Source organism: Rhinichthys klamathensis, unplaced genomic scaffold, assembly GCF_029890125.1.
Source record: "Rhinichthys klamathensis goyatoka isolate OS25496 unplaced genomic scaffold, OSU_Roscu_1.1 h1tg000040l_1, whole genome shotgun sequence".
NCBI lineage: Eukaryota > Metazoa > Chordata > Actinopteri > Cypriniformes > Leuciscidae > Rhinichthys > Rhinichthys klamathensis.
In genome coordinates this window covers 1474748-1502454 of record NW_026606587.1, presented here as the reverse complement: position 1 = coordinate 1502454, position 27707 = coordinate 1474748, and the positions used below count along the sequence as shown (strand labels likewise).

General features: G+C 37.7%; 3 protein-coding genes across 4 annotated transcripts; 2 read left to right on the top strand and 1 right to left on the bottom strand.

The window, feature by feature from the left end:
* Window positions 1-1339: 1339 nt before the first annotated feature.
* On the bottom strand, window positions 1340-11090 carry rnf34a (ring finger protein 34a). 2 transcript variants are annotated; one of them, XM_056246582.1, is made up of 9 exons: window positions 10958-11090; window positions 9323-9541; window positions 7784-7971; window positions 7482-7680; window positions 5068-5130; window positions 3914-4115; window positions 3716-3745; window positions 3483-3524; window positions 1340-2250 (listed from the first exon to the last, which is right to left on the bottom strand). In XM_056246582.1, the coding sequence occupies exons 1-9, from the start codon at window positions 10961-10963 to the stop codon at window positions 2066-2068; spliced, it is 1134 nt and encodes a 377-aa protein (XP_056102557.1). In that variant the 5' UTR covers window positions 10964-11090; the 3' UTR covers window positions 1340-2065. The 2 variants fall into 2 exon arrangements, with proteins under 2 accessions (XP_056102557.1, XP_056102558.1); XM_056246583.1 differs by lacking the exon at window positions 3483-3524.
* Window positions 11091-12606: 1516 nt separating this feature from the next.
* On the top strand, window positions 12607-23454 carry anapc5 (anaphase promoting complex subunit 5). The gene is made up of 17 exons (XM_056246579.1): window positions 12607-12938; window positions 13081-13160; window positions 13257-13360; window positions 14487-14709; window positions 15592-15652; window positions 15747-15848; window positions 15930-16120; window positions 16276-16357; window positions 16940-17032; window positions 17168-17349; window positions 20155-20290; window positions 20437-20511; window positions 20607-20728; window positions 20806-20913; window positions 22550-22697; window positions 22905-23067; window positions 23154-23454. Exons 1-17 carry the CDS (start codon window positions 12738-12740, stop codon window positions 23363-23365), a joined length of 2283 nt encoding a protein of 760 aa, XP_056102554.1. The 5' UTR covers window positions 12607-12737; the 3' UTR covers window positions 23366-23454.
* Window positions 23455-23718: 264 nt separating this feature from the next.
* On the top strand, window positions 23719-26005 carry gpx8 (glutathione peroxidase 8 (putative)). Its single transcript, XM_056246507.1, has 3 exons — window positions 23719-23997; window positions 24127-24388; window positions 25624-26005. Exons 1-3 carry the CDS (start codon window positions 23791-23793, stop codon window positions 25785-25787), a joined length of 633 nt encoding a protein of 210 aa, XP_056102482.1. The 5' UTR covers window positions 23719-23790; the 3' UTR covers window positions 25788-26005.
* Window positions 26006-27707: the final 1702 nt, after the last annotated feature.

The following is a 27707-nucleotide window of genomic DNA, read 5'->3' as shown; positions in this document are numbered from 1 at the left end:
TTGTTCAACATATCAGGTAGTTCTGCATTTTTCCCCATGAGGTAAAAAAAAGACTTTGCTGAACCTCCATCCAGTATTTGTCTGAGATTCATCATGTGCTTTTTATTCCTTCCACAGTGATTATTATTGTAAAATGGTAACTGTTATGATGACAGATGATTTTAATGGTGTGTATTATTGTGAGTTTTGTCTCAGGATATTTACTGTCAGAAAGAGGGAGTCTGCCATTTGATCTAAGCCACCATACTTGTACCACTATAAATTAAGGCATTTTTCGCCATCTAAAACATTCTAATGTACATCCGGCTATTTATATTTGTATGTAATTAAAAAAAAATGTACCGTGAGACATTTGAAAAGGGAAGTTATTTTTCAACCAAATGTAAATGTGCTTGTATTAGAATAACTTCAAATATGAAATTTAAAATGTTGCTTAAAGCAGGGAACATTTTAAAGCCAATGTGAAGTGCCATTAGCAATCTGTTTTAATCTTAGATATTTCCTAGTGGGAAAAAATTAAGACATTTTCAAATAGTCAATTTTGATTTCATATTGACTTGGCAAATAATGAACCGGAACAACAAATTGACATTTAATAATCACGATGCAGTACAGTCCAGTGAAAATCTTTCTTAGCACTTTTATTTAAGTATCACAACTAAGTTAATTCGTTAGTTAATTCTATATTAAATTAACGGCAACTGACCAAAAGAAAAAGTTATTTTTTGTTAAGAAAAATAAACTTATCTGAATAGGCATTTACACAGGAATTAAAGACATGTCAGACATAACAGGTAAAACAAGGATGTAATGAATCTGAATATACACCTAAATGTTATATGTAATATCCCTTATAATGTAAAATATATCACCACACAAAAAGAGAGGCTGGTATTGCTGTGGTGCAGCTGATGCTTGTCAGCGCTATGTAATGTGCCATGATGCAACTTCTAACCAGGTTTATCATACACATTAATAATGGCTTCAAAATATGGGTAGATTATTTGTTTGGGTTGTGACGACTTTTTTTTAAGGTTTAACGACGTACATTAATTCAAGTACTAACAACAACAACTGTAGTGCATTAGGAGACAGAAATGCACCTTTTTGGCACCCAAATCATCCCTCTTCTTTTACACCGTGCATCATTTTGAAGTTATGGTTGCTTTGCACATACATAAAACGCACATTTTCAAATGCTATCGATTTAAATCAGTAATATTGTACCGGTTTATGGTCCTACTTTCAATTATGACACACATCCCAAACATTTAAGTATTTGGTGCATAAAAACAGTTCCATCCTCTCTTGTTTGTCACCACTTACACTGGAAAAGTCAGTCACATATTCAAGAAACCAGCAAGTGTCCTAAGACTCTGACAAAGAAAAAGTAATTGATTAAAAAAATGTATGGTCATTTATGGTTAAAGTAATATGATTAAATGATTAACAGGACTAATCTGTTGTGGACCATGAAACGTTCATTATGCCACTTATAATTTGTTGAATGGTACCACTGTCAAGTTATCACGAGGTACAATGTTTCTTGTAGGAAAAACTTTTTTCAAAAATCCAAGAGGCTTCACAATACAAACAGGAAACAAAGGCCCATTCACAGATGCTGCAAAACAAAGCAAAAAGGAAATAAAAGAGCAATAGGAACATTCAGATACTTCCATCCTGAGTTATGGTGCATGATGATGAACCCACTTGAGTAATATATTTGTTTCTTTTCTTGAGTTTCTCACAGTGCTTGCATGTGATCTGCGAGCAGAATGTCTTCAAAGCTGTAGGATATCAAGTCAAGGCTGTGAGGTGTTGCAGCTGAACAATTGCATATTATTACAGAGCCTCTTAGAAGAGCTTGTGGAATGTTTTTACTGAAGCATTTATTGACAAAGCCATTGTGGCCCACCATCTGAAGTCTTCCTCAAACGTCGTGAAAAATTAAGCAGAGGACTTTATCTTCCTCCCTAATTCGATGTGAAGACGGGCACTTGCTGGGTGCGTCCTCACCCAATCCTAATGCAGTCTGCAGGTGGAACAGGACGTACTCCCAGAAGTATTAAGACTTGAAAACATGCACAGCCCTGATAACGTATTGTCTGCATATAGGGCATTCATTCATGCGCTTCCCGCATTTAGTGCAGGTGACCATGTGACCGCACTCCAGCAGTACACAGTCAATGACGGCGTCCATGCAGATGCGACACAGGCTGTCGTCATTTGATAACTGGGTCCTGCAACCATCTGCAGTGAGAGAGAGGAAAAAGACATGAGCCATTACATTGTGTGCCAATCCATCTGTAAGAACATGATCTTGAGTTCATCAATGGGTTCATGTCAATTCTAACCCAGACAGCAACATAGTGTCGGCTCAGATCCGGCCCCCATCTGGTATGCGCTAAATCCACATGTACCAGATGTGGCTCGGATTTGGGTCGACACTATGTTACTCTCTGGGGAAGAACCAATCACAACCAGAGATGGCCACAATTCAAGTAAGATACCTCCAACTAGTGACGCACCGGAATCGAATGGAAATAAAAATAGACCGAAACAGATTATTATTATTTTTTAACTGCATTTTTCAGTCTCAGCGGGCCTAAATCATTACCTAAAAACAGTTAACTCTTCTTCAATGACACAGAACAGGTTTTTCAGTGTAAACACTCTCTAAATAGACACTCTCTTATTTGTTGTGCTGCTCACATCTTTTGCAATGTCTCATGCACGACAGTGTTCTGCACGACAAGGAAGAAAGATGCAGATGTTCACAAAGAACGTGTTTTTCCATTCTACTGCGCTACTTTCCCATTGTTTTTCAATGTAAACGCGCTAGAGTAGATGAACGTCTTTAAACGTTGCGCTTATGTCTTTTGCAGCGTCCTGCGCATGGCATGACTGTATAAAAACACTGAAGAAGTTTTAAAATGCGCATCTGTAGACCTTGCGCCTTTGACTCATTCCACTGACCTGCGTCTCACGTTTATAACAGCCAAAAAACATGTTCTGTTTGAACCGGCCCTATGACTGATTTATTTCCTGTGAACTACACCATGAACAGCACACCCAGTTCAATTACAAAATTACCCAAAACCCAATTACCGAAACTTTATTTTCCCTTTCGGTAAAAACATTCATTTCAGTGCATCACTACATCCCAACTCTTGCATTGTGCAGTTTATTTCAATTCTAGCCATACAAAAAAAATAATACTTGATGAAGGGCATGGATGAAATGGGATAATGGGGGTAAACCGTCAAAGGAGAAACATTTTTATGACCCCTAACAAAACAATTATTACTACATTATAAATCATTTATGGCAGTGTAAACAATGGCACTTTACATTTTTCCTTTGAGAATACATGCTATCTGGCAGTGGCCATGCAGGGAGGGGGTTGAAGTGCAATGACATCACAAACTGCAGTGCACTGGTGAGTGTGACCAGGGAGCATTTCCACCAATCACAAGCCTTACCTCCGATTCCACCATTGCAGATTGGAGGGGGATAAGCTACCACTTAAGTGGGAGGAGCAAAGCACAGCTATTAGACTCAGCTAGGAGTTATTATTAGTTAAACAGTCCATTTAATTTACTGTGGAACCTGAGCAGATCATCAATGAAATCAACTGAGACCTTAAAAACTAAAAAAGCATTTGCACTCTTTTAATGAATTTTTTCATTCAAACTGTGAGGTGAAAATTTCTTACCTGCAGTGATGGGGTTGCTCACATTTTCAACTGAAAAAAAAAAGAGCATGCGTTTATAAAAATGAATATACATAGACATATATATACATACAGAGTCTTTTTAAATATTTTTTTATTTTTTTGGCAAACGTTTATTTTTAGACTGTGTGTTGCTTTATTCATGGAGCAGTGTTAGTGCAGAGCAGTGTTAGCACTCACTAGATTTGCGATTGTCCTCATTCTCCCGGTAAAGCCTCCTGACGCGCTCCACCAGCTCCCACTTCTCACAGCAGCCGGAGAAGCTCACAAAGTTCCTCGCAAGGATCTCCTTCAGCTGCCTGACCGTCAACTGCTCCACGTCACCAAGGGAGGACAGATCTGACAGAGAAGCTCTAGCCCGCCGCCGCGTCTGAGGACTAACCTGATGGTAACGGGACATTCTAGTCATGTTATATAATCTCTGCAATTTAACCCTCGTATTGTCCGTTCAGACCCCCATTTGATGTTTCCCTCAAAAGCATTGTTCCCTTCCTCTCACTGGCATGAGATTTTGTGACTTGTTTCATTCTCGATCTATACACAAAAAACTGAAACATTGGAAATGAACAAGAAAGGCGAAAAATTAAGTATTTTTTATCTTTCATTTAAAAAAAAAAAAAAAAAAAAAAAAAAAAATCCAGCATAATTTGAATTTTCACACAGAAATTAAGGCCTGGTGCTAAAGCAAGAATGCAAAGTGGAACAAACATGCTCACAATCTCTCTCTCTCTCCCCAAGTGTGACTGCAACAAACCATATTTGTATAATATTTGGCAAACAAAATCAGCCACAAATGCAGATATGAAGGGGTGAGACCTAACACACGCACAAATACACATGCACGCACACAAACACTTTCGCATGCACACATACACGCATGCGTGCACACACCATTTCATTTCTGCTTATTGCTATTGGTTTTATTTACATATTTTTTTAAATACAATTTCTTATTCCAAAGTTAATGATTATTTACATTTAGTTCATTAAAATAAATAATTTGTGAATAAAATCGGACTTAAGTTTTTTTGTGGCATTTCAGTTATATTTTTACAAACTTGTGTGGAATTATTGCAACATGTTTTCTTCTAACCAGCAGATTGCACCTAGATCTATATCCAGAAACGACTCCTATTTAATTTAGATCATCATTAAAGTATTTTTTTTTTTTTTCAGAAAAAAATAATATTTTATATGCAAGCTAATGGTGTAGAGTAATTTTGTGGTAAGTGGGTGTGGAGATGATATTCTTATTTTGACCAGCCCAAGAAAGTATGTATTACAGTTCATGACAATGTTAGTCATTTCAATTACCAGTAAGAGAATTAACTCACCTCTGGTGTGTGTTCTGCCTGGTCGAGGTTAAGGAGTGAGACTGAAGTGGAGTCCTCAATATCCTATCATCAGCAAGGAATGTTTGCACAGAAAGAAAATAATTAGCCATCCACACTAAGAACAGCTTTACAAAGGATTCACCATTGACTGCCACAAAAAATCAAGTAAGCCAAGTATCTTTCAGTTACAACATCATTCAACCCTCTTGTTAATAGTGGTATAAATGGAATGAAGTACACTTTAATCCAATGGCAAAATTGTGCAAACCAGTTCATTTTTGCACAGCCATTTTGAGCACAGATTTTTGTGCACATCAGTGCATTCTGGGTAGGATTGCATCAGCCATGCATACGTTCTTTGGAACGTAAAGTCCACACTACAGGCATAGTAACTACTAGCTAGTTTGTAACTAACTGCACTTTATTTGGTTGCACCATTTGTTCAAGGTAGCTAGGTAGTCAGTTCTCTAAAGTAATGCTTGTAAAAACTAATATGGCATTTATCCTTTAATGATCCAATAGCAGCCTTCAAATTCATGAGCAGAAGTTGTATTTCTGTTTATTCTTGATTCTAACTTATTTTGGCTCATGTAGCTAATGGTCAGATCAATACAGTTGGCTGCTTTATCTTTCAATCAACACAAGTTTCTCTGCAAATTCAATTATACTGTGCCTTGTTTACAAAACGAAATGCTCTGAACAAACATATAATCCTCCGATGTGATACGGGACATGAAGCGATGCAGTTCTAAAGTCTATACAGAGACGCAAAAACGCGTGAACATGACGAACATTCTTTCACTCTTCCATTTGTCCAGGTGTCGACAGACTCAAGCGCGTGGAGCATGTCAGAAACTGAATGTGCATCTGTATACTGTATCCAATGTAGACAGCGTCAGTGAATATAGTGGGTCCTATTTGCTTTTGACGTGACGCTCACATTCAGGGTAGGCAAATGTCAGCCGATAAATAAATGAACGCCAGTGGGCGTGGCCTATGATGCGATATAACCATTCGTCGATCTCTTGCTCTGGAGGCAGTCATATGCAAAAATGTATTTGCCTGTGTGACATCACAGATCCCGCAATATCAAAACAAACTGTTTTTGGAGCTTGATTAAATAAATGCTTTGTTTATAATGAGGAGGACGTTTTAAGACCATATGTCAAAAGATCATGAGCCCTTTAAACAGTAGTATGCTATAATGGTCACATGATCTCATCATATTGCACATTTAATGGTACCTGGTTATCTTGGGAATCTATTCTTTATCTTGGGTTATCTATTATGTTGCACTTTTAATCCAATTTTTGTAATGTTTTATTATTCAATTATTATTTAAATGAGTCAAGTACATTGTATTGTGGGATACAATATGCAGCACAATGAGCTCAGGATGTTACTGCTCATTTTGGCAAATATATTAGGGTATTTCATGCATACAGAAAATTTGCATACTGGAATGTATGTAATTGAATGGTTAAAAAAAAACTCATAAAACTCACGGTTCGAATCATGTTACGTTTTTTTGAGATACGGATTGGAACATTTTTTTGGATCAGCAAGAGAAAAAAAAAAAAGAGAAAAAGAAAACTTGGCTTTTCATTTATTACTTAAAGCACACTTTAAGTACTCCGATACCACAGCAAAAACTACTTTCCTAACTAATAAAGTTCAAACATTATTAAAGGCAAACAAATACACTAATTACAAGCATAGATAAATACAATATAACAGTTACAAATAAAATAACAGTAGTATTCATTTCATTTACAGAAATTCAGTAATTACATTTAAAATAACACTATAGTGTTCACTGTATAAATTTAATATAGATTATTCTTTGTTAAAACTGTGTTTTTTGTGGTTTGATTAACATTAATGACATGGACAACAGCAGGTATTTATAGGCTGCTGTCACTTTAAGGCCTAATGCACGGATCCATTATAATGATACACATCTGTTTTCTTTCTCAACTGTTTACGTTCACTTAAGACATAACCGTCTGTCTACCTGCCGAGACAGGTATTTTGACCAATTTTGTGTGTATGTGTCCATCCAAGTGCAAGGAGACGTGAAAGAGGAATCAATTCGAAGTTTGCGCGCTATCTGAAACGCACCTCTCTGTGTGTGCGGCTGTGTGCGCAGATAACTGCAAACCTCTCTTTTGCCTCTTCTAGTGCTACAATGGTTTAACATCTACCGAATGTGTAAACTGGCAAGACACATGCTAATTATAAACTTTCAATCTATAAAAGGTTAAACTTGCAATCTATAAAAGTTAAACTTGCAATCAATCCACGAATCCCGAGCCGTGGAGCTTGGCACGGATCAACTACGTTCCGTTTAACCCCTAATGTAAACATGTTATTCCAAACAGCCATGCTCACAGATTAGAATCAGCTGGACACACCTGATTGGACTCGGAGCTGTTGCTCCTACTGATTGGTTCTCCTTGAGCTGGAGAGAGAGCTGAGAGAGGGGAAGTGGGCTCTTCAATTGAAGGGGGTGGGCTATACAGGGGGCGTGACTGCAGAGAAGGCGTGTCTGGATCATCCTCACTTTCGGCACCTTGATGGCAAAGCACCAAGTCCACAAGGTCCTCTTTCTCCCTAAGGATTCAAAGCATTCAAACAACTCAAAAACACTAATGATATGGTCATAATATACCCAATTATTAATAATGCTCACATACTGTTGCCTGTGTGAAAGTACCTGCAGGTATCAGTGTTAATATTGCGTAACGTAAGGTACTGCCGCAAGTCCTTAACACGCAAACGCATGAGCTGTGGACGCTGGAATGAAGTGCCCTTCAGCAGCTGACAAGTTGTGCATCTGCGCTGGTTTTCCTGAAGTACTGAGCACAGCGAACAAAAACTCTTCTTACAGTCACAACAGATGTGCTACGGTGGAGAAAAAGAGGGAATTTGTGCTTAATCAAAAGGACAAAAAGCAAGGCTGTGATAAAATTACAATCTCTCATCTCAAACTAAAGAAAAGACATGCAGATTGTGGATTATTGCCTAACTCTACTATATGTTTTTATCATGTCAGAAGGTACTTACTAGCCTTGTAAAAAAATAAGTGTGCTTAATTGTACTGAATGCGCATTTGTCCTGTACTTCAAATCTTAAAAGTATATAGTTAATAATGTTCAAGAAGTTAAAGTGTAAGATTTGGTAAAGGTAAGGTAAGTGTACACTTTCATGACGGTTTCTTAACACACTTAAGTGCACTTTTAAAATCGTAATAAGTAAAAATGAGAACTTACTTAAAATAGCATTTTAAGCTTTAAAGTACACTTATTTTGATGTTACTTATTTTAAATGCTTGTCAGTACATTCGGCAGTACACTTTATCCATATTTTAAAGACAACAGAATTATGAATTTACGTACAAAGTAGTCCTACTTAATTGCATTTAATATAAAATAAAACAATACATTTTTGTGTCTGAATTACATTATATTCAGTGTCTGAATGTAATGTAATTAAGTGTCTGAAAACATAACATTCAGTTTCCACTTAAGCATGTTCTATTAACGTATATCATTATAAAATAAGTCATCTTTTTAAAAGTATGCTGCTAAACTGTACTTTTTCACAAAGATAAAGGCCCAATGGAATCAAAATGAGAGATTTGTGCATTTTAGTCTATGTATATTCAATTTAAGGTCATCTATATGTCGAAAAAAACCAAGGTGGAGCAGTGCAAGTGATCTATTTTGTAAGTCAAGAGTAAAATATTTTATGGCTTTAATGAGAAAGTTGATGTATAAATGTATTTGTCGGCTGGATGATTAACATAACCTTGAGTCTAGAAAAAGTCGAATTGAATATATGCCACTCTACCTCTAAAATTGACCAAATAAAGTTTAGTCGATTTTAAAATGTACAATCTTTGTCTTCTGGGAAAATAGGAAAAAAAAATATTGATGATGACTCATCTTGCACGCACACGAATATAAAAATTTGTGTCCAATCAAAAGCTACATAGAATCAAAATGTCCACTACCTTAATAGCACCAACCAGCTATATTTGTCCGGCTGTGATTTACTGTAAATTTTGTTTTACATGTACAAGCCGTCAACATGGTCCCAACTTACAGATTCAGAAGGAAATACATCAACATCAAAAAGAAATGTATGTTTCTGCAGCCATTTCATGGGGTCTTTAATCTAATAAATGCTTTTAGATTTAATGTGCGGAACAAATGAGATTGTATGGCAATGGCAGGTGTGCAGGTCTACCTACCCTTCTCCTAAAGACAGAGAAGGCTTGTCTACAGGACTGACACACAAGGCTGGTGTTGGTGGAGTTGGTAGGTGGGTATGTGGAGTATCCTGCAGTGGGAGCAAAACGAAACGGTCCTGCACCTGCCCCGAAACCTGGCTGCTGCCCTCTCACGGCCCCGGTACCCATCACTTCATTCAGCAGACCACAGCATGATGCCCACATGGACGAGGCCCCCGCCTGCACGGAAAACAATCACAAAAGACTTCAAAAACAAATGATGACAAATTATGAGGTTTTCAAACCTTTGAGGTTGTATTAAGACTAGTGCTGTCAATCCAATTTTTTTTTTTTTTTTACACATTTCATGTGTGGCTGTATCTAAATAGGTTCTCTTTTGCGTCATATTATGCTGGAATGGTTTAAAAGCACTTGAATAAATTATCGGCTGATCATAGGATAGGCCAACATGCAGACAGTCCTCAGTCGGTCTCTCTCTCGCTTCGTAGGGCTGGTGAATGAAACCCAGATAGTGTGATCACATACTGCAATGCATGCTGGGTTAATTGCATTATAAAAAAAAATAAAAAAGGGGCAAGGCCTGGTTGAGTTGCAGTAGTAGTGAGTTGAAATTTGCAGTTATGTGCAGTAATTCGCAAGGGGAGTAACAAACATGCTCAAAGCAGTTGACCAATCACAACACATTGGTCCAGCCAGCCAATCAGAGCACATTGTGCTTTCCGACATGGAGGAAGTCATAGAGACCAGAAATAAACATAATGTTACTGAAAAACAGGGAACGGAGGTGCTGCAACAATTTAAATTATGTGAAAACTAATGTGTTTTTGAACATTCAACCATGAATCTAGCACACCCCTTTTACAAAATCAAGATTTTGTAAAAGTGCATAATAGGTCCCCTTTAAACAGAAAATATTAATCATCGAAATTAACACGTTATTTTTAACAGCCCTAATTAAGACACATCTAACATGTAGAAAATTGCCATTGTGAGAGTGATACTACCTTGTGCATGATAACAATAGTAAGTCTGAGCTGCTGTGCTTTATTTCCCCATTCAGAATGTCCTGCCCAGAAATAGTTCCCATTGACTGGGATCAATCTCATTACAGATGGATGGGAATAGGGCTAAGCTATAACAAGGGATTAGTGTGCTTTAAAGGACTTCTGACTGCAGCTAGTGCTCTTAGTCACACTCAACAGAGAGTAACCATGGTGTTTTTATTTTCATGGGGAGCCAACAGGATAATCAACTCCCAATTGTCATTGTGTGACACAGTGAAGGATCGGTCCTGTTGCTGGGTCTCGCCTCCCAACAAATGAAAACATGAGAACAGAATAGTTTAAAAAAACATTACTGATCATTGCATCTAACAACTGAATACTGAAATACACTACACAAATTATATAATTTGACTGAGAATATATATATATATATTAGGCATGAAAGATGTCATCAATGCACAAAACCACACAATACAAATAATGCATGAAAAGCTAAACTGGAAATCAGCTGTTACTTATCAAGCTGATAGCAAATGTAGCAGATTATTAATGCTAGCCTGATGCACAGGCAGCACAGCCAACATAGAAACAAGTTCAAAAACTATACAAGCATTATGAGAAATTACTGTACCTTCATAGCAGCTCAAAGACACCACGGGAAGTCACCCAGCTGCATGCAAAGGAAGCCAAAACATTGCTCACAAACGGCTAACTCTTCATTTCACAGTCGCTGTCTACAGCTGCCGCACCAAGAGGATCGCTATGACTGTGATTAAGTGTTTTCAGCCAATCACAGTGGTGGATATCCTGTGACGCAATACCAGCCAGCCAATCATCTCGTATCCCCAGTAGTGCAGCGGAAGTTTGTGCATTTCTATTAGAGTTTCTCATTTGCTGTTTAGTTTATTACACTTATGTAATGGAAGTATTTGTTTAAATTACTTTTGTAATTTTAGCTTGATAGCTTAACCCCAGTCTAACGAGTTCGCATCCTAGATCCTTATTATTTGTCGGACAGAATTATTATATGAGCGGAAAGTTAGCGTTTTCAAACAGAGTGATATTACACCATAAATAGTGGTTTAAGTATTTCTTGTGGTTTATCACTTATTAACACTTATTTTAAGGAATGTTTATTAGCAGATTAATTGACTCAGATACTGAATAATTCATGAGTGTCACCTGAGTCACAGGTCACTGTTGCTGTTCCAACAGATGACAATCCATTATTGATCAGTAGTTTTAAGCTTTATGTTTAAAGCTTAGCTGTATAATCGGATTCAGAATTGTTGTTTAGTGGCGTTATGTGTTGTCAAACTGTAAACTAGATATTGGTGAACACCTCTTAAATCTTTGTGGATAGTTTAAAAAAAATCCCCAGACGATCATGTCCCCTTAAGTACAAATGTGAAGGGTAAATGTATTTTGAACAATGTAGGCATAGTCATCACTTGATAAAAATCCACTGACATCATTAAAAAATATTATTTGAAATAAAAAGATGTGAAAAAGCAGTACAATTGGAAACAATATCACAATATCCTATAAACTATTTATTCTTAGATTTTGTTCATGTATATTAATAATTGACATATAGTTAGTAGGATTTCTTTCAAATGTAAAATACCATGTCATTTAAATATTCAATATTTGCGACCTCTACCGTATGCAGATATAAAAATAATAATATTTGCGGACATCTTTAACGATTAAACGATTAACGATTCCTGATTTGTCTCAGGAATATTGAAAATTAGCTGAAACCCCTTGAAATTATCATTAACTCTGTGTTGGAATATATACAGTTGTTGTTAAGGAATCGGAATCGATTTATCAGCACTGCAGCCCGTACTAAAACGGGTTTTCACTAAATCTATTGAACCGTTTTGCAAAGCTGATTTTAACGATTTATCATCATCGGGTTAAATGTCTCGAGTGTCACTGAACCGAAAACCGTCTTTTTCAAAGACACCCGACTCGTAACGGACTCATTGAAACGAATTGTTCACAAGAACCGATACAAGAACTGATCTTTAAAACATAATCGATTCGTCTGTGCTCTACATTCCGTCCTGGAACGTAAACGGAACTGGAGGGTATTTTGATGAAAAGTCTCCGGCTGTTTGTCAGCAAATGATCCATGTGAATATATTCGAATATGTCCATGTTTGATTAATAACCTAACGCATCAAACAAAGTGGTTATGATTATAGATTTTCACGTTGAAGAAAGGCTTCAAATCGCTATGACTGCATTTGAAACACTGTTGATATTTTACCGTATTAGCACACATAATGTAAGCTAGCTTACCACATAGCATAGTTGTTTTTTTCTTCTATTAAACTAGAGTATTTACTGCACCGATATACTTCATTTTATTGATATTTGAGGAATATAAGTCCCGAGAGGCAATGGCCAGTGTGCATGAAAGTCTGTATTTCAACCCCATGATGACAAATGGGGTTGTTCATGCCAATATCTTCGGCATAAAGGATTGGGTCACTCCATACAAGATCGCAGTGTTAGTTTTACTGTATGAGATGTCCACAACCAAACCAATGGCACTTCTAGACAGAAGACGCCTGAACAAACTCATCCTGCCTTTACAACAGGTATGTAGCTTGTTTTCTTGTAGGGCTGTTTATGCCTACCCTGTGTGCCCCTTTTTAAAAAAAATAATGTAATGTTTTCAGACACTTAATTTTCTAGATTAAACCATACTGCACATGTTTGATTTGTGTTTGTGATGACCAGGGTGCAGATTTGACCCTGAAGCAGTTTGTGAAGATAGTAGAGGAATGCTGTCCTCGCATGGTCAATGCTGTTAAAGTCAGGTACAGTAGGCATCTTATCTTTATAAAGAACTTTTCTACCTGGGTTGGTTTTTATATATTAGTCGTACATATAATTATAACCTTCTTCTTTTTCAGGTTGATTTTAATGGCTGGTGGAGAGTTGCAGGACATGGAGCACTTTTTTACTATCCTGCCAAATGCATTCAGTGACTCGGAGGCATTCAAAACTAGTGTTGTTGGTACGTATATGTGTTTCTTTCAGGGCCGTAACCAAAATGACCATCAAATATTGGCAAATTTAAAAGGTTAATTCACCCAAAAATGAAAATTCTGTCATTATTTACTCCGCCTCATGTCGTTCCAAACCGATAAGACTTTCATTCATATTTGGAACACAAATGAAGATATTTTGATTAACAGATTGAATTTAGGCTTTTATTCACAAATCAACATTCATCAATGCACACATCAGTTATGTTCGTTTGACGTGCTAGAACCAATGGCGTTCGTTCTCGCGCATCAAGCAAGTATGGTTGAGCTGTTTATGTTCACTGATCAATGTTTTTATGTGAATAAAAGCTTAAATTGAATCTGTTCATCATATAAAGAGATTGAATCTCTTCAGAAAATTTGGACTACACCGCTCAATTCATATGGATTAATTTTACAATCTCTTTATGAACTCTTTTGAAGCGTCAAAGTGTCAGTTGCGTAGCAGTCAATGGAGGGACAGAAAACGCTCAGATTTCATAAAAAATATCTTAATATGATCATCCTCATGCTAGGAACCCCCACCCTAAAATTTAAAAGACAGTTCTATATTTTTAAGTATAAAGACCTAATTAATACTGTGTAAATATTAGTATTATAAATGTCAATTATGTTACATTGCGGTTTTTCTATTCTCTGTAGTATGGTTAAATGTATTATTTAAATCAAGTTATTTTTAAATTTATATTTTACAAATGTTATTTATTTTAAATTAATGTTTTTGTTTATTTGTTTTAGTTATTTATTCAAATCTAAATGTATTTATTAATTGTAATCAAAGTATTATTTTAATAAAATGTATTTATTTAGTTATTTTGTTTAATCTTTTATATATATATATATATATATATATATATTGAACTGCTTTTCTTTGAACTTTCCACCATTTGTCCACCTATGAACCCATTTTAACTGAAGAATCATATGATGTAAAATGTGTCAGATGAGATCATGTTCTCCATTGAAGTACATTGATCACTTTCTAACAGTATAAAAGAGTGTTAAGGGCTTATTTTGGGGAATACAAAATATCTGTGATTAATGTGAGACAGATTCATCTGTGAATCTGAACCCTTAATCTCTTTGTGTTTGTAGGTCTGTTCATGCGTCAGATGCTGCTGGCCTACAATAAACTATCCTTCAGTCAGGTATATAAGCTGTACAAGTCCCTACAGCAGTACTGCCATCGTGGAAACCAGACGGAGCTGTCGGCTCTGTCCACTGAAGACATGGAGCTGACCAGCAATGAAGACCCCAGCGCCGAGCGCATAGACAAAGATGAGCTGGACACTACATCTCTACACCAGTCCGAACTGAGGTCAGAGGGAATCATGTGTTACTTGTATTATTAGTGGAATCAGGGTTGTGTTATTGTGTTGGGGTCAGTTTGACCCGTATTGGTACTCTTTATTTCTTGTAATTTTGTGACTTTCTCATTTAGGGCCTTGAATGTGCATGCAAAGTTTTAACTCAAATGTGTTTTGGAAAGGCTGTAGAAATTGTGGTTACATCAATTGTGTTAGGGATAAAATTGACCCCATTGGTTTTCATGCAATTCACCAAAAATCAACACTTTAAAAAAAACCAAAAGAGTCAGGTTAAAAAGGCTTTTTCTTCATCCACATCCACAGTTTCACAGTCAACATCTGTGAAAGGATGTTTTGGGTTGTTAGTTTTTTTGGATCTCATGCACTTGACTCTTGCAGGACTGAAAAGAAGTGCAAGAAACCCATTTTACACTCACGAGGGGTTGAGAATCAGACATAACAATAGGCAGAGACTGTTTACACAAAGTACAAACAGCAATAAATACTACTTACACCTAGTACAACTATTTTTAGATAGATACTGTTTATACTTAGCTGTAGTTATTTGCTTCTCAGTGTGCAAATAGTTACAAGAACTCTTTATATTTTTTGTGTCAATTCAGCTAATTTTGCAAATAAAAATATGTGGGTCAAATTGACCCCTAACACAATAGAAATAGATGGAAAATTATTCAATTTCTCACATATTTTTAGTCTCTGTCAAACTACAATAGATGTTTTCTGTTTTTACATGAATGTTTAGTTTTTTTCCATACTGTCTACTTTTGGCAATCTGCATGGAAACTAATGGGAAGTCAATTTGAACCCAACAAGCAGAGGATTATTGAATAGGAATGGAACTGACTGTGGTGGTTATTTTCTGTTTTCATCAGATCTGATGAGACCCAAGGTCCTTTATCTCAGAAACAAGCAGAATACTTCCTTGCACGACAGGTTTGTTTTAAACTAGAAGAGATTTGGCTTTCATAAACACAGCTGTCTATGATTCCTTTTGCCCTGTATGATTGCCATCTTGTTTTTTTCCCAGGCGTACCTCCTTAAGAACGATGAAAACAAGGCCATGTCGCCAGCTAAGTTACAGGACGAGCTCAACAACATTCTCAAATTTAATCCTGACTTTGCCGAAGCTGTAAGCTGAACTCCTTCCTTTCAAGAAACAGAGGATTAATCTCTTTTTACTAAAACTGAGCCTCTCTCTGTCTCTTCACAGCATTACCTCAGCTATCTGAACAGTATGCGAGTGCAGGACATCTTCATCTCCACTCACAGCCTCCTGCACTACTTCGACCGCCTCATTCTTTCCGGTGGAGAGGGGAAAAGCAATGGAGATGAAGGCTATGGCCGCAGTTTACGATACGCTGTCCTTAATCTGGCAACCTTGCACTGTCGTTTTGGACACTAGTGAGTATTAGTTGTCTAGATTATGTTTTGAGCACTACATTGTGTCAGGAGCATTTTAAAATAAATGTGGCAGCAAATCAGAATTTTAGCCTCTTAGTCTGAACTGAACTGTTGTTATATGACTAAAGCTGATTTCTATGGTTGTGTATGTGCAGTCAACAGGCTGATCTGGCTCTGCAGGAAGCCATCCGCATCGCACAGGAAGCAAATGACCATGTGTGTCTCCAGCACTGTCTGGTAAGAGCAGTTTCTCTCATTACTTGCCTCCACAAAATTTAAAGGTTATTAGAATTACCAAAAACATATGCAAACTATACTTTACCTTTATGACCTTTCAATAATATATTTGTAGGTAGGTTTTTAACATGAATACTAATAAGAAATGTTTCAATCCCATTTCAATTACTACCCCATATCCAGAAAAGTTGGGACATTTTGTAAAATGCTATAAAATCAAGAATTTGTGGTCTGTTCATTCTCTTGTACCTTTAACTGACAAAAGTACAGAGAAAAGATTTCCAATGTTTTCACTGACCAACTTAATTGATTTTTGGAAATATAATCAAAGGTTGATTTCTTTGTACTTTTGTCCATTAAATAAAGGTTAAATTACTTTTTTTTTTTATCAAATGCAGCCTTGGTGAGCATAAGAGACGTCTTTCAAAAACATAAATACAACCCTCTACAATGCGAGTAAATCGGTTTAAGCGATTAATCGGTTCTGGTGTCCGTAGAGGTTTGATAGAGGTTGTGTGTGTGTGTGTATTATGCTTAACAGTGCCTGCTGTATTCTTATTTTTTTCTAATTTGTGATTTTAGAGTTGGCTGTACACACTAGAACAGATGAAAGGATCTGATAGTGTGGTACTAACGGAAGACTCTGTGAAAATTGCAGCTCACTTTTGCCTCCCTGTAAGTAGCTGATTAAGATGGAACCATTTTAATGCCCTTATAATAGGGAAATGCTTTGCATAACCACAAGACATAATAAATGGCATCAGGCACATTAATTCACATTCAATTAATGCTCCCCGTTGTGTTTTGCAGTATTTAGCTTCTCTAGGCATCCAGTCCCTGGTCCAGCAGGGCGCAAAACAGGGCATGCCTGCCAACAAGCTGCTGGACGCCCTGCGAGGAACCGACATCATGCACTGGAAGCAAAGCCTCTCTGAGCTGATAGAAATCAGCCTGGCACAGACCACCTCCATATGGAGGATGTATGGCAAAAGGTCAGATAACATTATGAAATTTAAAGGTGACATATATAGCATGTCAAATTTGCCCCTTTTTTGGGTGTGAGAAAAAAACACGCCATTTTGTGTGTGTCCCTTTAAATGCAAATGAGCTGCTGCTCCCCGCCTCCGTTTAGAAGATGGACGATCCTTTACACGACGCTTTGGATAAAACGGCAGTAACAAAACACGTGAATAATCTCACTCATCCAAAATCTCAAAAATAACCAGTTGCGGAGTGCAGCCTTACGCCGCCTTCACACTGGCAGTTGAAATCAGCTCCGATACGGCTTCGAAACGACCGGAAGTCATTCATTTCCTATGGAGATTCGCAGACCGCATGCGAATGGGTCCGAACCGGGTCCGAACGAGTGCGGTGCGAAAAAAATCGTGTCAGTTGGTCATCCGGATGCGTTCAAAAAATTGAACTCTTGCGAAAGGCTACGGCCGGTTCCTATCCGACAATTCCAGCGGAAGTTAGCGTTGCTATGGCACTGATAAACAAACCTGAATTCTTAACTTTTAATAAAATAAATAATGATATTTTATAATGATAAGTTGTCATGTCATTTTTTTTTATTTTCATGATTTTCTAATGTTATTAGGCCAGTTAATACAATTAAAATGTATAATTAAATATTGTGGCCGTTTTCCCTCACCCCGCTCATTCACTCACATACAGCCAGAAAATTCCATGATGGCAAATCGTCGGCTGGTCAATGCTCTTGCTGTTGCTCTCCTATACTGGAGACGCAAGCAGAAAAAGAAGAGATCTAATCTCTCCACCATTTTTGTTCTACTCGCTTCCGACGCTTTTCAACGGTGTAGTACGGCGTCCGCTGGGGGCGTATTGCGTATTACAGAGCTGATTTCAACTGCCAGGGTGAAGGCGGCGTTACGGAGAGACTCTGGAAGAGGTTGCAACTTTTAGACGAACCTTGACGTTTCTGAACGGTTAGTGGATACATTTATGTAGCTGTTGTGGGATTACATTAATTCATCTCATCGACTTGCATGTACCGTCATGTTTAACTTTTTACAAAAGTTGACACAGTTCCCTGAGATCTTTATAAGACAGCTGTGACATTTTTTGGTCAAATAGTGTTCTGTGCTCGTCTGTGCAGCCAACGACTGAACAGTTTGCATGCTTTGCTCGAACTTTTGCCATTGCGTTAGAACTGGTTATACTGTTGTCGCTTGCGTAAACCAAATGGCGACGGCGTTGGTGGAAACGTGCAGATTATGGGGCGGTAATATTATAATAAGACCCCTTCCTACGTCAGAAGGGGAGCGAAATCTGTTCGGCTTATTTTTTGACATGCTTGCAGAGAAAGGCTTACCAAAAGAAAGTTACTGAGTTGTCACTTTTCACGTTTTCTGAGTTGCACCGGGGACCTGATTATAGCTCTTAAACACGGAAAAAGTCAGATTTTCATATGTCCCCTTTAAAGGTGCCCTAGAATGTGAAATTGAATTTATTTTGGCATAGTTAAATAACATGAGTTCAGTACATGGACCTGACATACAGTGAGTCTCAAACACCATTGTTTTCTCCTTATTTAAATCTCGTTTTTGAAAAACACCCCTGAAAAATAGGCGAATCTCCACATAACACCGACTGTGACGCAACAGTCGGGATCATTAATATGTACGACTCCAATAATTTGCACATGCCAGCCCATGTTCAATGCCAGGCGGAACTGCACAGCCGAAGCATAGCAGTTGATCGAACATCTCATTTTCACATCTTCCCAAAGTTGTGTGGGGTCCAAACATTTCACCGACGACTGTTTCCTCAACTTGGGCCAATACAGAGCTGGCCTCGATGAACGTCTAAAAAAAATCGATCGAGCTACCAAGCAACACTTTCTGATGTGTAATTTTGTTCAAGTTCAGACAGGTAATCTTTCTCTCAAAATCGTTCAATACTGTTTATGCATCAGTAAGTCAAGCCAGTGACTAAAATATCAGCTTCACATCGTTTCTTTTAGTAGGATGAAAAAAACCTTATTTAAATTGTGAATAAATTATACAGAAAGCGATCAAAGAACAATCTTTCCACACAGCGCGAGTTTATCTGGACAACTCGTTATGAAATCAATGATGCACGTTACACTGCACAACGAAGCTCTTACTGTATGTACATCATCATGTTTGCATTGGTGAAAGCATTAGAGAGAGTGCAGAAACTGCGTTGCAATGATAAGATCTTCATTCCCGCGATCAACAGACTGTCATCTGCTTGCTCAATGCTCATCACGGCAACATTTTATGTGATGAGAATAGATCTAAATACTTTAAAAACATCTCACGATTCGTTAATCTCGATACCTGTAATAGTAAAAACGTATAATAGCTGTAGTAAAAGTATTCGAGAGAGTTTCACATGTAATACGTAGCTATTTCATATGCAAGCATGTCAGCCAATCACAGCAGTGGCCGGTTACACTGAATCCCACAGCAGACACGCCCCTTCAAACAGAGCGTTCAAATCAGAGGCTAAAATCAGGCTAGGAAAAATGCCTTTTATTTCTAAATTATGACTATTTTTGATCTAAAACACATACTAACATTATAAGGGCAACCCAGGAAACATTATAAAATAATAAAATAACCCCATTCTAGGGCACCTTTAAGAGAACTGTGAAGTGAAATGAAATTTATTTCAATCATATGTAAATAATATGTCTTCAAACAGACTGTAAGGGCTCACACTTCCATTCTGCATTGATGTTAGTGCTACATCTCATACAGTTTTGCAGGTTTTATGTTGTTAAAGCAGATTTTTTGCGTTCTCTGTAGCACTATGGCACGGCAGCAGGCTCAGCTCCTGTTGAATATGAACAGTCTGGAGCCGGTGAACTTTAGCGTGCAGCAGAACAACACTGAGGCCTTTGCCGTCGCTCTCTGCCATCTGTCTGAACTCCATGCTGAGCAGGTACCTGACCTCTCTCACAAGTACATGAACACAAATGCTTCTTGGTGCATACGCTTGATTTCATGTATTGCTCTGTGCCAAAATGTATCGAATGCTAAATTAGCATGTTTTCCAGTTCCAGTTGTGATTCTTTTTTCCGTCTTCAGGGCCATTATGCTGTTGTGACTGACATCATGAAACACTTGAAGCAGCAGTTTCCTCCCCATACCCAACATGCCAAAGTACTGCTGAACAAAATATAGGCTTCATAAAGCACAAATCAGCAGCTGATATATATATGATATATATATTTTTTCTCTCTTTCTCTTTTTAACAGCTCTGGATGCTATGCGATCTGAAAATTAAATTTGAAAAGGCTATGAATGATGGGAAATACCATTTGGCTGAACCTCATGTCACTGCTATCTCTGCCTTAAACAGCACTGAGGGATTGTACAGGTAGATAACGGCACATATTATACGTTTTTTAGTAGGTTGGGCTGTACAAGTGATTGCTAATGTCCTTGTCTGTTCAGGAAAGCCCAGTTGCTGAAAGCTCTGAATCAGACGTCTGAAGCCTCGAAGATTCTACAGCAGCTGCAGCAGCAGTGTGAGAAGAGTAAGAACACCGAGATGATCATCAGGTATGCCTTCATGAAAAGAAAAGTCCGAGATCCCATTGGAAATCTGGGATTCAAGATCTAATTGAAACCTGGAAATAAGTGATGATTGACAAAATTGACTTGCACTTTCTTACTGGCTGCTGAAAATTCTGGTTTGTTAAGTATTTTAAAATGCAAAACGGTTTGATAGAGACCCGACCGGTCACAAGGAGAATCACACCAGGCATCCGTTTAAAGGTCGTTTCAAAAGAAGTTTAATGCTTTAAAGGCAAGGAAGTGCAAAAAGGTCCATACCTTTAGTTAATTGGAACATACCATTTTCTGTAAAACTAACTCTTGTCTCTCTAAACATTTCAGCAAGTTCCCTCGATGATAGTTAAGACAATGGGTCTCATTCATGAAACATTCGTAAATATACGAGTAAATATGCGAGTGATTTGCGCGTAAAGAGACCTTCCCGAAAACTCTTCTCCTGATTCACAAATACTTCGTAAACGTCAGATGTGATAGTGAAATGTGTGTGTGTGTTAATGAATTCCAATCAGTCGTAAATGGGATGCGCGTGCACGTTCATTCTCAATTACCATAAATCCCGCCTATTAAATCCGACTGACAACTATATATGGGCATCATATTATGACATGAATGCGAATGAAAAAAAAAAATTCTCAGATGCAGAAATTTAAATTTTATTATCAGAAGTTCATTCAAAACGCCACATTTTATTTTCAAGCGTACATAGTGGCGTATCGGGTCCTAAAAAAAAAGGAAGCTTGGCAGCATATTAGATGCAGTTAATGGAGTTTCATCTGTTAATCGAACATTCCCAGAAGTGAGAAGAAAATGGTTCGACATTAAGCTTGAGAGCAAAAAACGAATTAGTTCACTTCGGAAAAATAGTATTCAAACTGGAGAAGGACCACCATCGCAGATGCTATTACTGGCTCTCATAATAAGAAAAACCGGATGTAATTACTATATATAATATTTTTTCAAAATGCTGTGCAAATATGTACCCGATTAAGGTGAATTAAAATGCAGCCTTATTAATGAGCAAAACGTTCGGGTGTTAAGCGCACTATTTACGCGTGGCTGGGAGCAGGTGTAGATTTCTTGTGTACCAACTAACATTTGGAAAATACAAACATTTTAATGAATCCGAAAATTTACGCCAGAACCACTTTACACACGATTTACACAAAAATTCGTTCTGCTCGTGTTTTATGAATGAGACCCAAAGAGTTTAAAAACAATCAATCAATAAAACAGACAGGCAAGAGAAAAACAAATATTGTCATTTGAACAACTGATATTTCCTAAATAAATTAAAAGGAGCATTTCCCCACCTCCCAGGGTGTGCACATACCTAGAGGTAAGGCCCAGTCTTCTAACAGCAGGAAATAAAACAGTATAAACCCACATGAACAATTATTTCATGCATGATACAAAAAAAAACAATAAGGACACAATTTTGAGGCATGGAGAAGCAACACTGGCTCGCGATCACACGGTTATTTTTTATTGTAATATTTCACACGATTACTTTTTTTTTTCGCTTTAAAAAAAGACCCCACATTTTTTAAGTGTATATTTGAAATCTTGTTAGAACGGCAGTGTTCCCATGTCAGATTTTAACTCTTCGGTGTTTGTGTGGCAGGGTGATGCTGGCCTCTGCAGAACTCCACTGGGACTCTTCTGGATTTGCATCAGGTCTGCCGTTACTCTTACAGGCTCTTGCTCTGTCACGCCAACACAACCTTCAGAGCTTGACCTCAGAGACGGTGTTACACCTGGCATTTACACAGGTACACCAACAAGAACCTTCACAGTTTGTGCTCAGACACCTGATAATGACTGACAAATGCTCACAAAACATCTCCCAGTTCCTTGATTTCACCTAAGAATTCACTGAAGTGTTTTTTAAGTATACCTGTGTGTTTGTTAGATGAAAGATGAAGAAATTGTGTAATTTTCAACTAGGAGTGTCTGATATTGATCATCTCTCTTGATAGCTGATGTTGGGGATTCCTGAGCAGGCTCTTGCACTGGTGCAGGACGTGTTGGAGTCGGTTTTGGCTCACGGTTCTCTGATAGACAAGGGCAGAGCTCTGCTGTTGGCCGCTCGCTGTCAGATGACTTTAGCAGGAACTACTGCACAGAAACACAGACTGACTGGTACTGCCTGAGTCCTGTTTGACACCCATCTCACTGTATTCAAGTCATACTTCATACGTTTAAGTGATGTATTTTCTTTCCTACAGCACTGGAACAAGCCGTGCACACTTTAGAGGAGGCAGCTGTGTATTTCTCTCGTCTTGACTGTAAAGAGCGTATGAGAGACATACATTATCTACAGGCACGCTTGCATCACACTCTCGGCAACGTCTCTCAACGCAACAAATACGCCATGCTCTTCCGCCTGCTGGATCAGGAGCTGCCGTCCTCCGGGATGACTGTGGTCAATCGTCTTTAGGAAACATCTGCTATGGTGTTAATGAACGACACCAAACATTGTACCGTGTGCATACTGGAAATAAATTTTATTTTGTATGTGAAAAACTACATTTTTACCCTTTTTTTTATACATGTGGGGATGGGGGAAGCAAAAAAAAAAAATTGTGTCATGCTAATTTAAAATGTACACAGATCTTAAAATAAAAGAGTAGAAATTATGAACTTACACGGTAGACAATAACAAAATAGCATTATATGAATTAATGCAAATTTAAGGTGCTGAGCTGACCCTTCAATTTTCCTTCATGTGTGACTGACAGCTTTCTCTACCGAATAACTTTCGGACACGCCCCCTTTCATTTCGACACGCCCACTGTTCTGACCAGCAAAAGAGCCATATTTGAAGTTTTTCTCCCAGATTTCTCCACATATTTATCCTCCATCATGGAGGCGCTTGGGGGATACCCCACCAAATCATCTGCTTCTAAAGCAGGACTGTTCAAGGTTTTACTGAGTGTGGCCGTGTGCATGGGCTCACTGTACCTACTGCAAAGTAAACTGTCAAAGTCGCGAAAAGCCAAAGATTTCTACTCGTATGAAGTGAAGGACGCGAGAGGCAGAGCTGTCTCACTGGAAAAGTATCGAGGGAAAGTAAGTTGCATTTTTTTTTTAATGTTTTAAGTGGTTTGACGTCATTTGTAAGACTTTTGAGAAACATAATTCCCCTAGTTTTGTGCTGCAGTATTTTGACTCGAGGGCTCGCTGTCTCTGTGATAACAGGTCTCTCTGGTTGTAAACGTGGCGAGTGGAAGCGAGTTAACGGAGCAGAATTACCGGGCTCTGCAGGAGCTTCACCGGGAGCTCGGCACGTCTCATTTTAACGTGCTCGCGTTTCCCTGCTCGCAATACGGTGACACCGAATCAGGCACCAGTCGAGAAATCGAGGCGTTTGCCAAATCCAACTACGGTGTAACGTTCCCCATCTTTAGCAAGATCAAAATAATGGGGTCTGAGGCGGAGCCCGCATTCAGATTCATAACAGGTAAGTTAGGTTTTACCTGAGGATAATCTTCATTCAAAAACTTTCAAGTTTTACACAAAATAAAAATTGCAGCACCTTTGCGAAATAACATCAGAACGATTTACAGTCACAATTAGCTGAAAACTTATGTGTTTTCTAGATTTATTGTTTAGAGCGGGGAAGAAGGGCGACCCCTTATGGGCGCTGCCATTTCGACATCACGTGACCAGTTCCTACTACTTGATTGTAAGAAATTATCAATAACAGCAGCAGTATATTTATTTTATATAGCACAGTACGTTTTCAAAATTCAAAGCATAAATATAAAAGTACATTAAAAAAACACAAGGAAACCAAACAAAATTCCATCCTCGCATAATATCAGTAGCTTGAGGTGGGTTGTTGGTGCATCCTAACTAATGCACAATTCAATGCCATTTTGCAGTATAAATAGTGTGAGTTCTGTGTTTACACCAGGGCTGGTGCAAGCTCAACTGCCGCTCTATGCAAAACACTTTTGTGCCGCCCACACCACACTTCACACTCACGAATCACGAAATAAAACTTCATGAATTAGCTCAAGATTATTGGACAGACACACACACACGGTGACCATTGGCGACAGAATGTAGACGTGACTCATGCGACAAAAGTTCAGAAAGTTTAAACTTGCAAATTAGCAGCACATTTTGCGCGCGACAACCAATAGGAGTGAAGACTGTTCACTACCAGCGACTTTCTCGCATCATGTCTCCAGTGGCTGGTGGTGAAAGTTCATTTAGATTTAGAATAACTAACGGGGTGATATAAATGCAATAATTCCAAATGAATGTCCCAAAAAATATCCCCTCTCTTTCTTGCCACCCTAGACGGCTGTCTAGTTTACCTATAGATACACACCATCCCTAGTTCACACTGAAAATTCCCCCCAAAAATGTAAAAAATAACAAAGTGTGGACACTTGGTGGCCTCTTCATGCACTCAACTTTCTTTGTGCAGTGGAGGGCGAGGTGCTATCGTACTCTGATGGGAATTGGGACACAATTTATGGTAGCTCATTGCACACAGGGAACCCACCCATAAATATTTGATCTCAGACCTGTAAATTTTAGTGACAGCCCAGCTATGGGATAGCAAAGCAAATCCTAACCTCTGGTTTGAAATATGAGGACATTTCTAAATTAATTCATTTATAGTAATATTGAATAATGAATAATATTATGGACTCAATATTCTAAAACTTTTTTTCTTTCTAGATTCAGTACAGAAAATGCCGAAATGGAACTTCTGGAAGTTTCTTGTGAGTTCGGAAGGCCAGGTGGTGCGTTTCTGGAAGCCGGAGGAGTCCATAGAGGACATTCGAAAGGAAGCCACAGCCCTTGTGCGGAATATAATACTGAAAAAAAGACAGGAGCTATGATGTGCACAACCCCCCTCAGAGACTCATAAGTGAAGCATTGTGCACATTTAAGTGCGTATAGATCATCTGTGGTCAAATGCGGAGGGCTTCACCTACATTGACATCAATGAGAATGAATAATTCTGGTTAATGTGAATGATACTGACAGAAGATGATCGCTTGAGGCCTGGCTTTGTGTTCTTGTGTATTTAATAAAATTTTACATTTTGTCATTGGTAGTATGATTTTGCAAAACAAAAACAAAACACCTTTTAAATCTGTCTTTTTGATTTTTTTTTTTACTAGTTTGATTCTTGTGACAATATGCAATAATGCACGTTTCTGATAATGTTTCTGGTATGTCAATCAGTCATGCAATCATCAATTAAATATGTCACTCATCTGGAATAAAAGGAAGGTATTGCAGATAAACGCATATTCATAATTTACTATAATGATGTAATTTACGAAAATATTTACAAACTTGCTTATTATAAATGCTTATTCAAGAGGAGCTGAATTTGCCATTGGCTGATGGTAAAATAGTAACAATGAATCTAAAAATCGCAAGGGATCATCAGTGTGAGTAAAATAATGTTATGCTTAACATCTCAAAAAACATCCAATTTGGTTACAGTTATATTTGTATGTTTGATTTTTTTTGGGTTGTTTTAAGCCTTTAATCCTAACAAAATCCATCATCAAAATGATTTTTTTTTTTTTTCAAAGGAATGTTGTTTGATTCACAAAGCTTACATTATAAGAAAAATCTGTATTTTAAGCTCATTTCCTCTGGGTCATAAAAACCATAATGCCTAACACAAAACTCTTGATGCATATTTATTATTATTCCACTTATTTGCTGTAGTAGTGGAGGTTTGTTTGAATTTTTTGAATTTTTAAACACTCTTCTATAAACCAATTTAAATCTAGCTGATTTGACAAACAAAGAATGTCCGATATTCATTTTCGTCCATGTCCACTAGATGGCACAATCGCCCAACTTGACAAATCTCCCTCACACACTTTCATGTCGCACTTTTCACATTGCATTGTACTGATAGATTTGCTCTTGCTTTAAGTGAGAGGTTTTATATGGATTTTTTTTTTTATGTTTGTGGGACTTTGTGTAAAGGGAAAGAAATTAGAAAAGTAAAGTACATTCTTTGTAGAATGCACTAAGAATAGTACATTGAAAGTAAACGAAAGGAAGAAACTTTATCTCTGTGAAAATGACGTGAGTGAAGATTTGGGAAAATAAACAAGAGAGTCCATGTCCTGTGGAATAACTTACATGTATCGGCTCATTCGGCCTAGCGTAACATTTAATTGCTAACCAGGCCTATTTATTTTGTAACCAAAGCTTTGTGCTTCACTCGTGACGTAATATTCACCTAAAATACATTCACACAACATTCACACACAAAAATTGTGTTATGGCATACATAGGCTACCACCACCGGTTTTGACCGGTACAAGAGTAGGCCTATGCATATTTAGTGTGTAGAATGCAGCAGACGGTACAGACGGGTACTGCTTTAAATACAGGTGATTTATTTAATAAATAATTGCATTTAAATTCTGTAAAAAATAAATAAATACATTTGATTGTTATTTGAAGTAATAATTTGTTTTGGTCCCTCCGCCCCTCCCCCTGAGGAGGTCTGTGCACGCCACTGCTAAATAGGCTATAAAGTAATTACTAGCATAATGTATAGAGTGCATATAGGTATATACTAGGCCTATATGTACATTTTATAGTTTAGGCTACATTGACATTACATATTAGTGAGCATTAGTATTTAGCATTCTCTAGCCTACATTATAGCATTATATGTAGGCTAGATGTAGCCTACATTATAGCATTCAGAATTAGATGTAATGTTTACAATGTGAAGTTTAGCAAACTTTTTGGTCAGGGTGGGGGGTTGGGGTATTCTA

Excerpts from the sequence above, each read along its gene's own strand:
- gpx8 (XM_056246507.1), top strand. The coding sequence starts at position 23,791 with ATGGAGGCGCTTGGGGGATACCCCACCAAATCATCTGCTTCTAAAGCA. Across the intron at positions 23,998-24,126 it reads TGGAAAAGTATCGAGGGAAA|GTCTCTCTGGTTGTAAACGT; the intron begins GTAAGTTGCATT and ends CTGTGATAACAG. Across the intron at positions 24,389-25,623 it reads CGCATTCAGATTCATAACAG|ATTCAGTACAGAAAATGCCG; the intron begins GTAAGTTAGGTT and ends TTTTCTTTCTAG.
- rnf34a (XM_056246582.1), bottom strand. Across the intron at positions 3,525-3,715 it reads GAGCAACCCCATCACTGCAG|TGGTAGCTTATCCCCCTCCA; the intron begins GTAAGAAATTTT and ends CTCCCACTTAAG. Across the intron at positions 2,251-3,482 it reads CTGCAATGGTGGAATCGGAG|ATGGTTGCAGGACCCAGTTA; the intron begins GTAAGGCTTGTG and ends CTCTCACTGCAG.
- anapc5 (XM_056246579.1), top strand. The coding sequence starts at position 12,738 with ATGGCCAGTGTGCATGAAAGTCTGTATTTCAACCCCATGATGACAAAT. Across the intron at positions 13,361-14,486 it reads ATTCAAAACTAGTGTTGTTG|GTCTGTTCATGCGTCAGATG; the intron begins GTACGTATATGT and ends TTGTGTTTGTAG. Across the intron at positions 16,358-16,939 it reads TGTGTCTCCAGCACTGTCTG|AGTTGGCTGTACACACTAGA; the intron begins GTAAGAGCAGTT and ends TTGTGATTTTAG.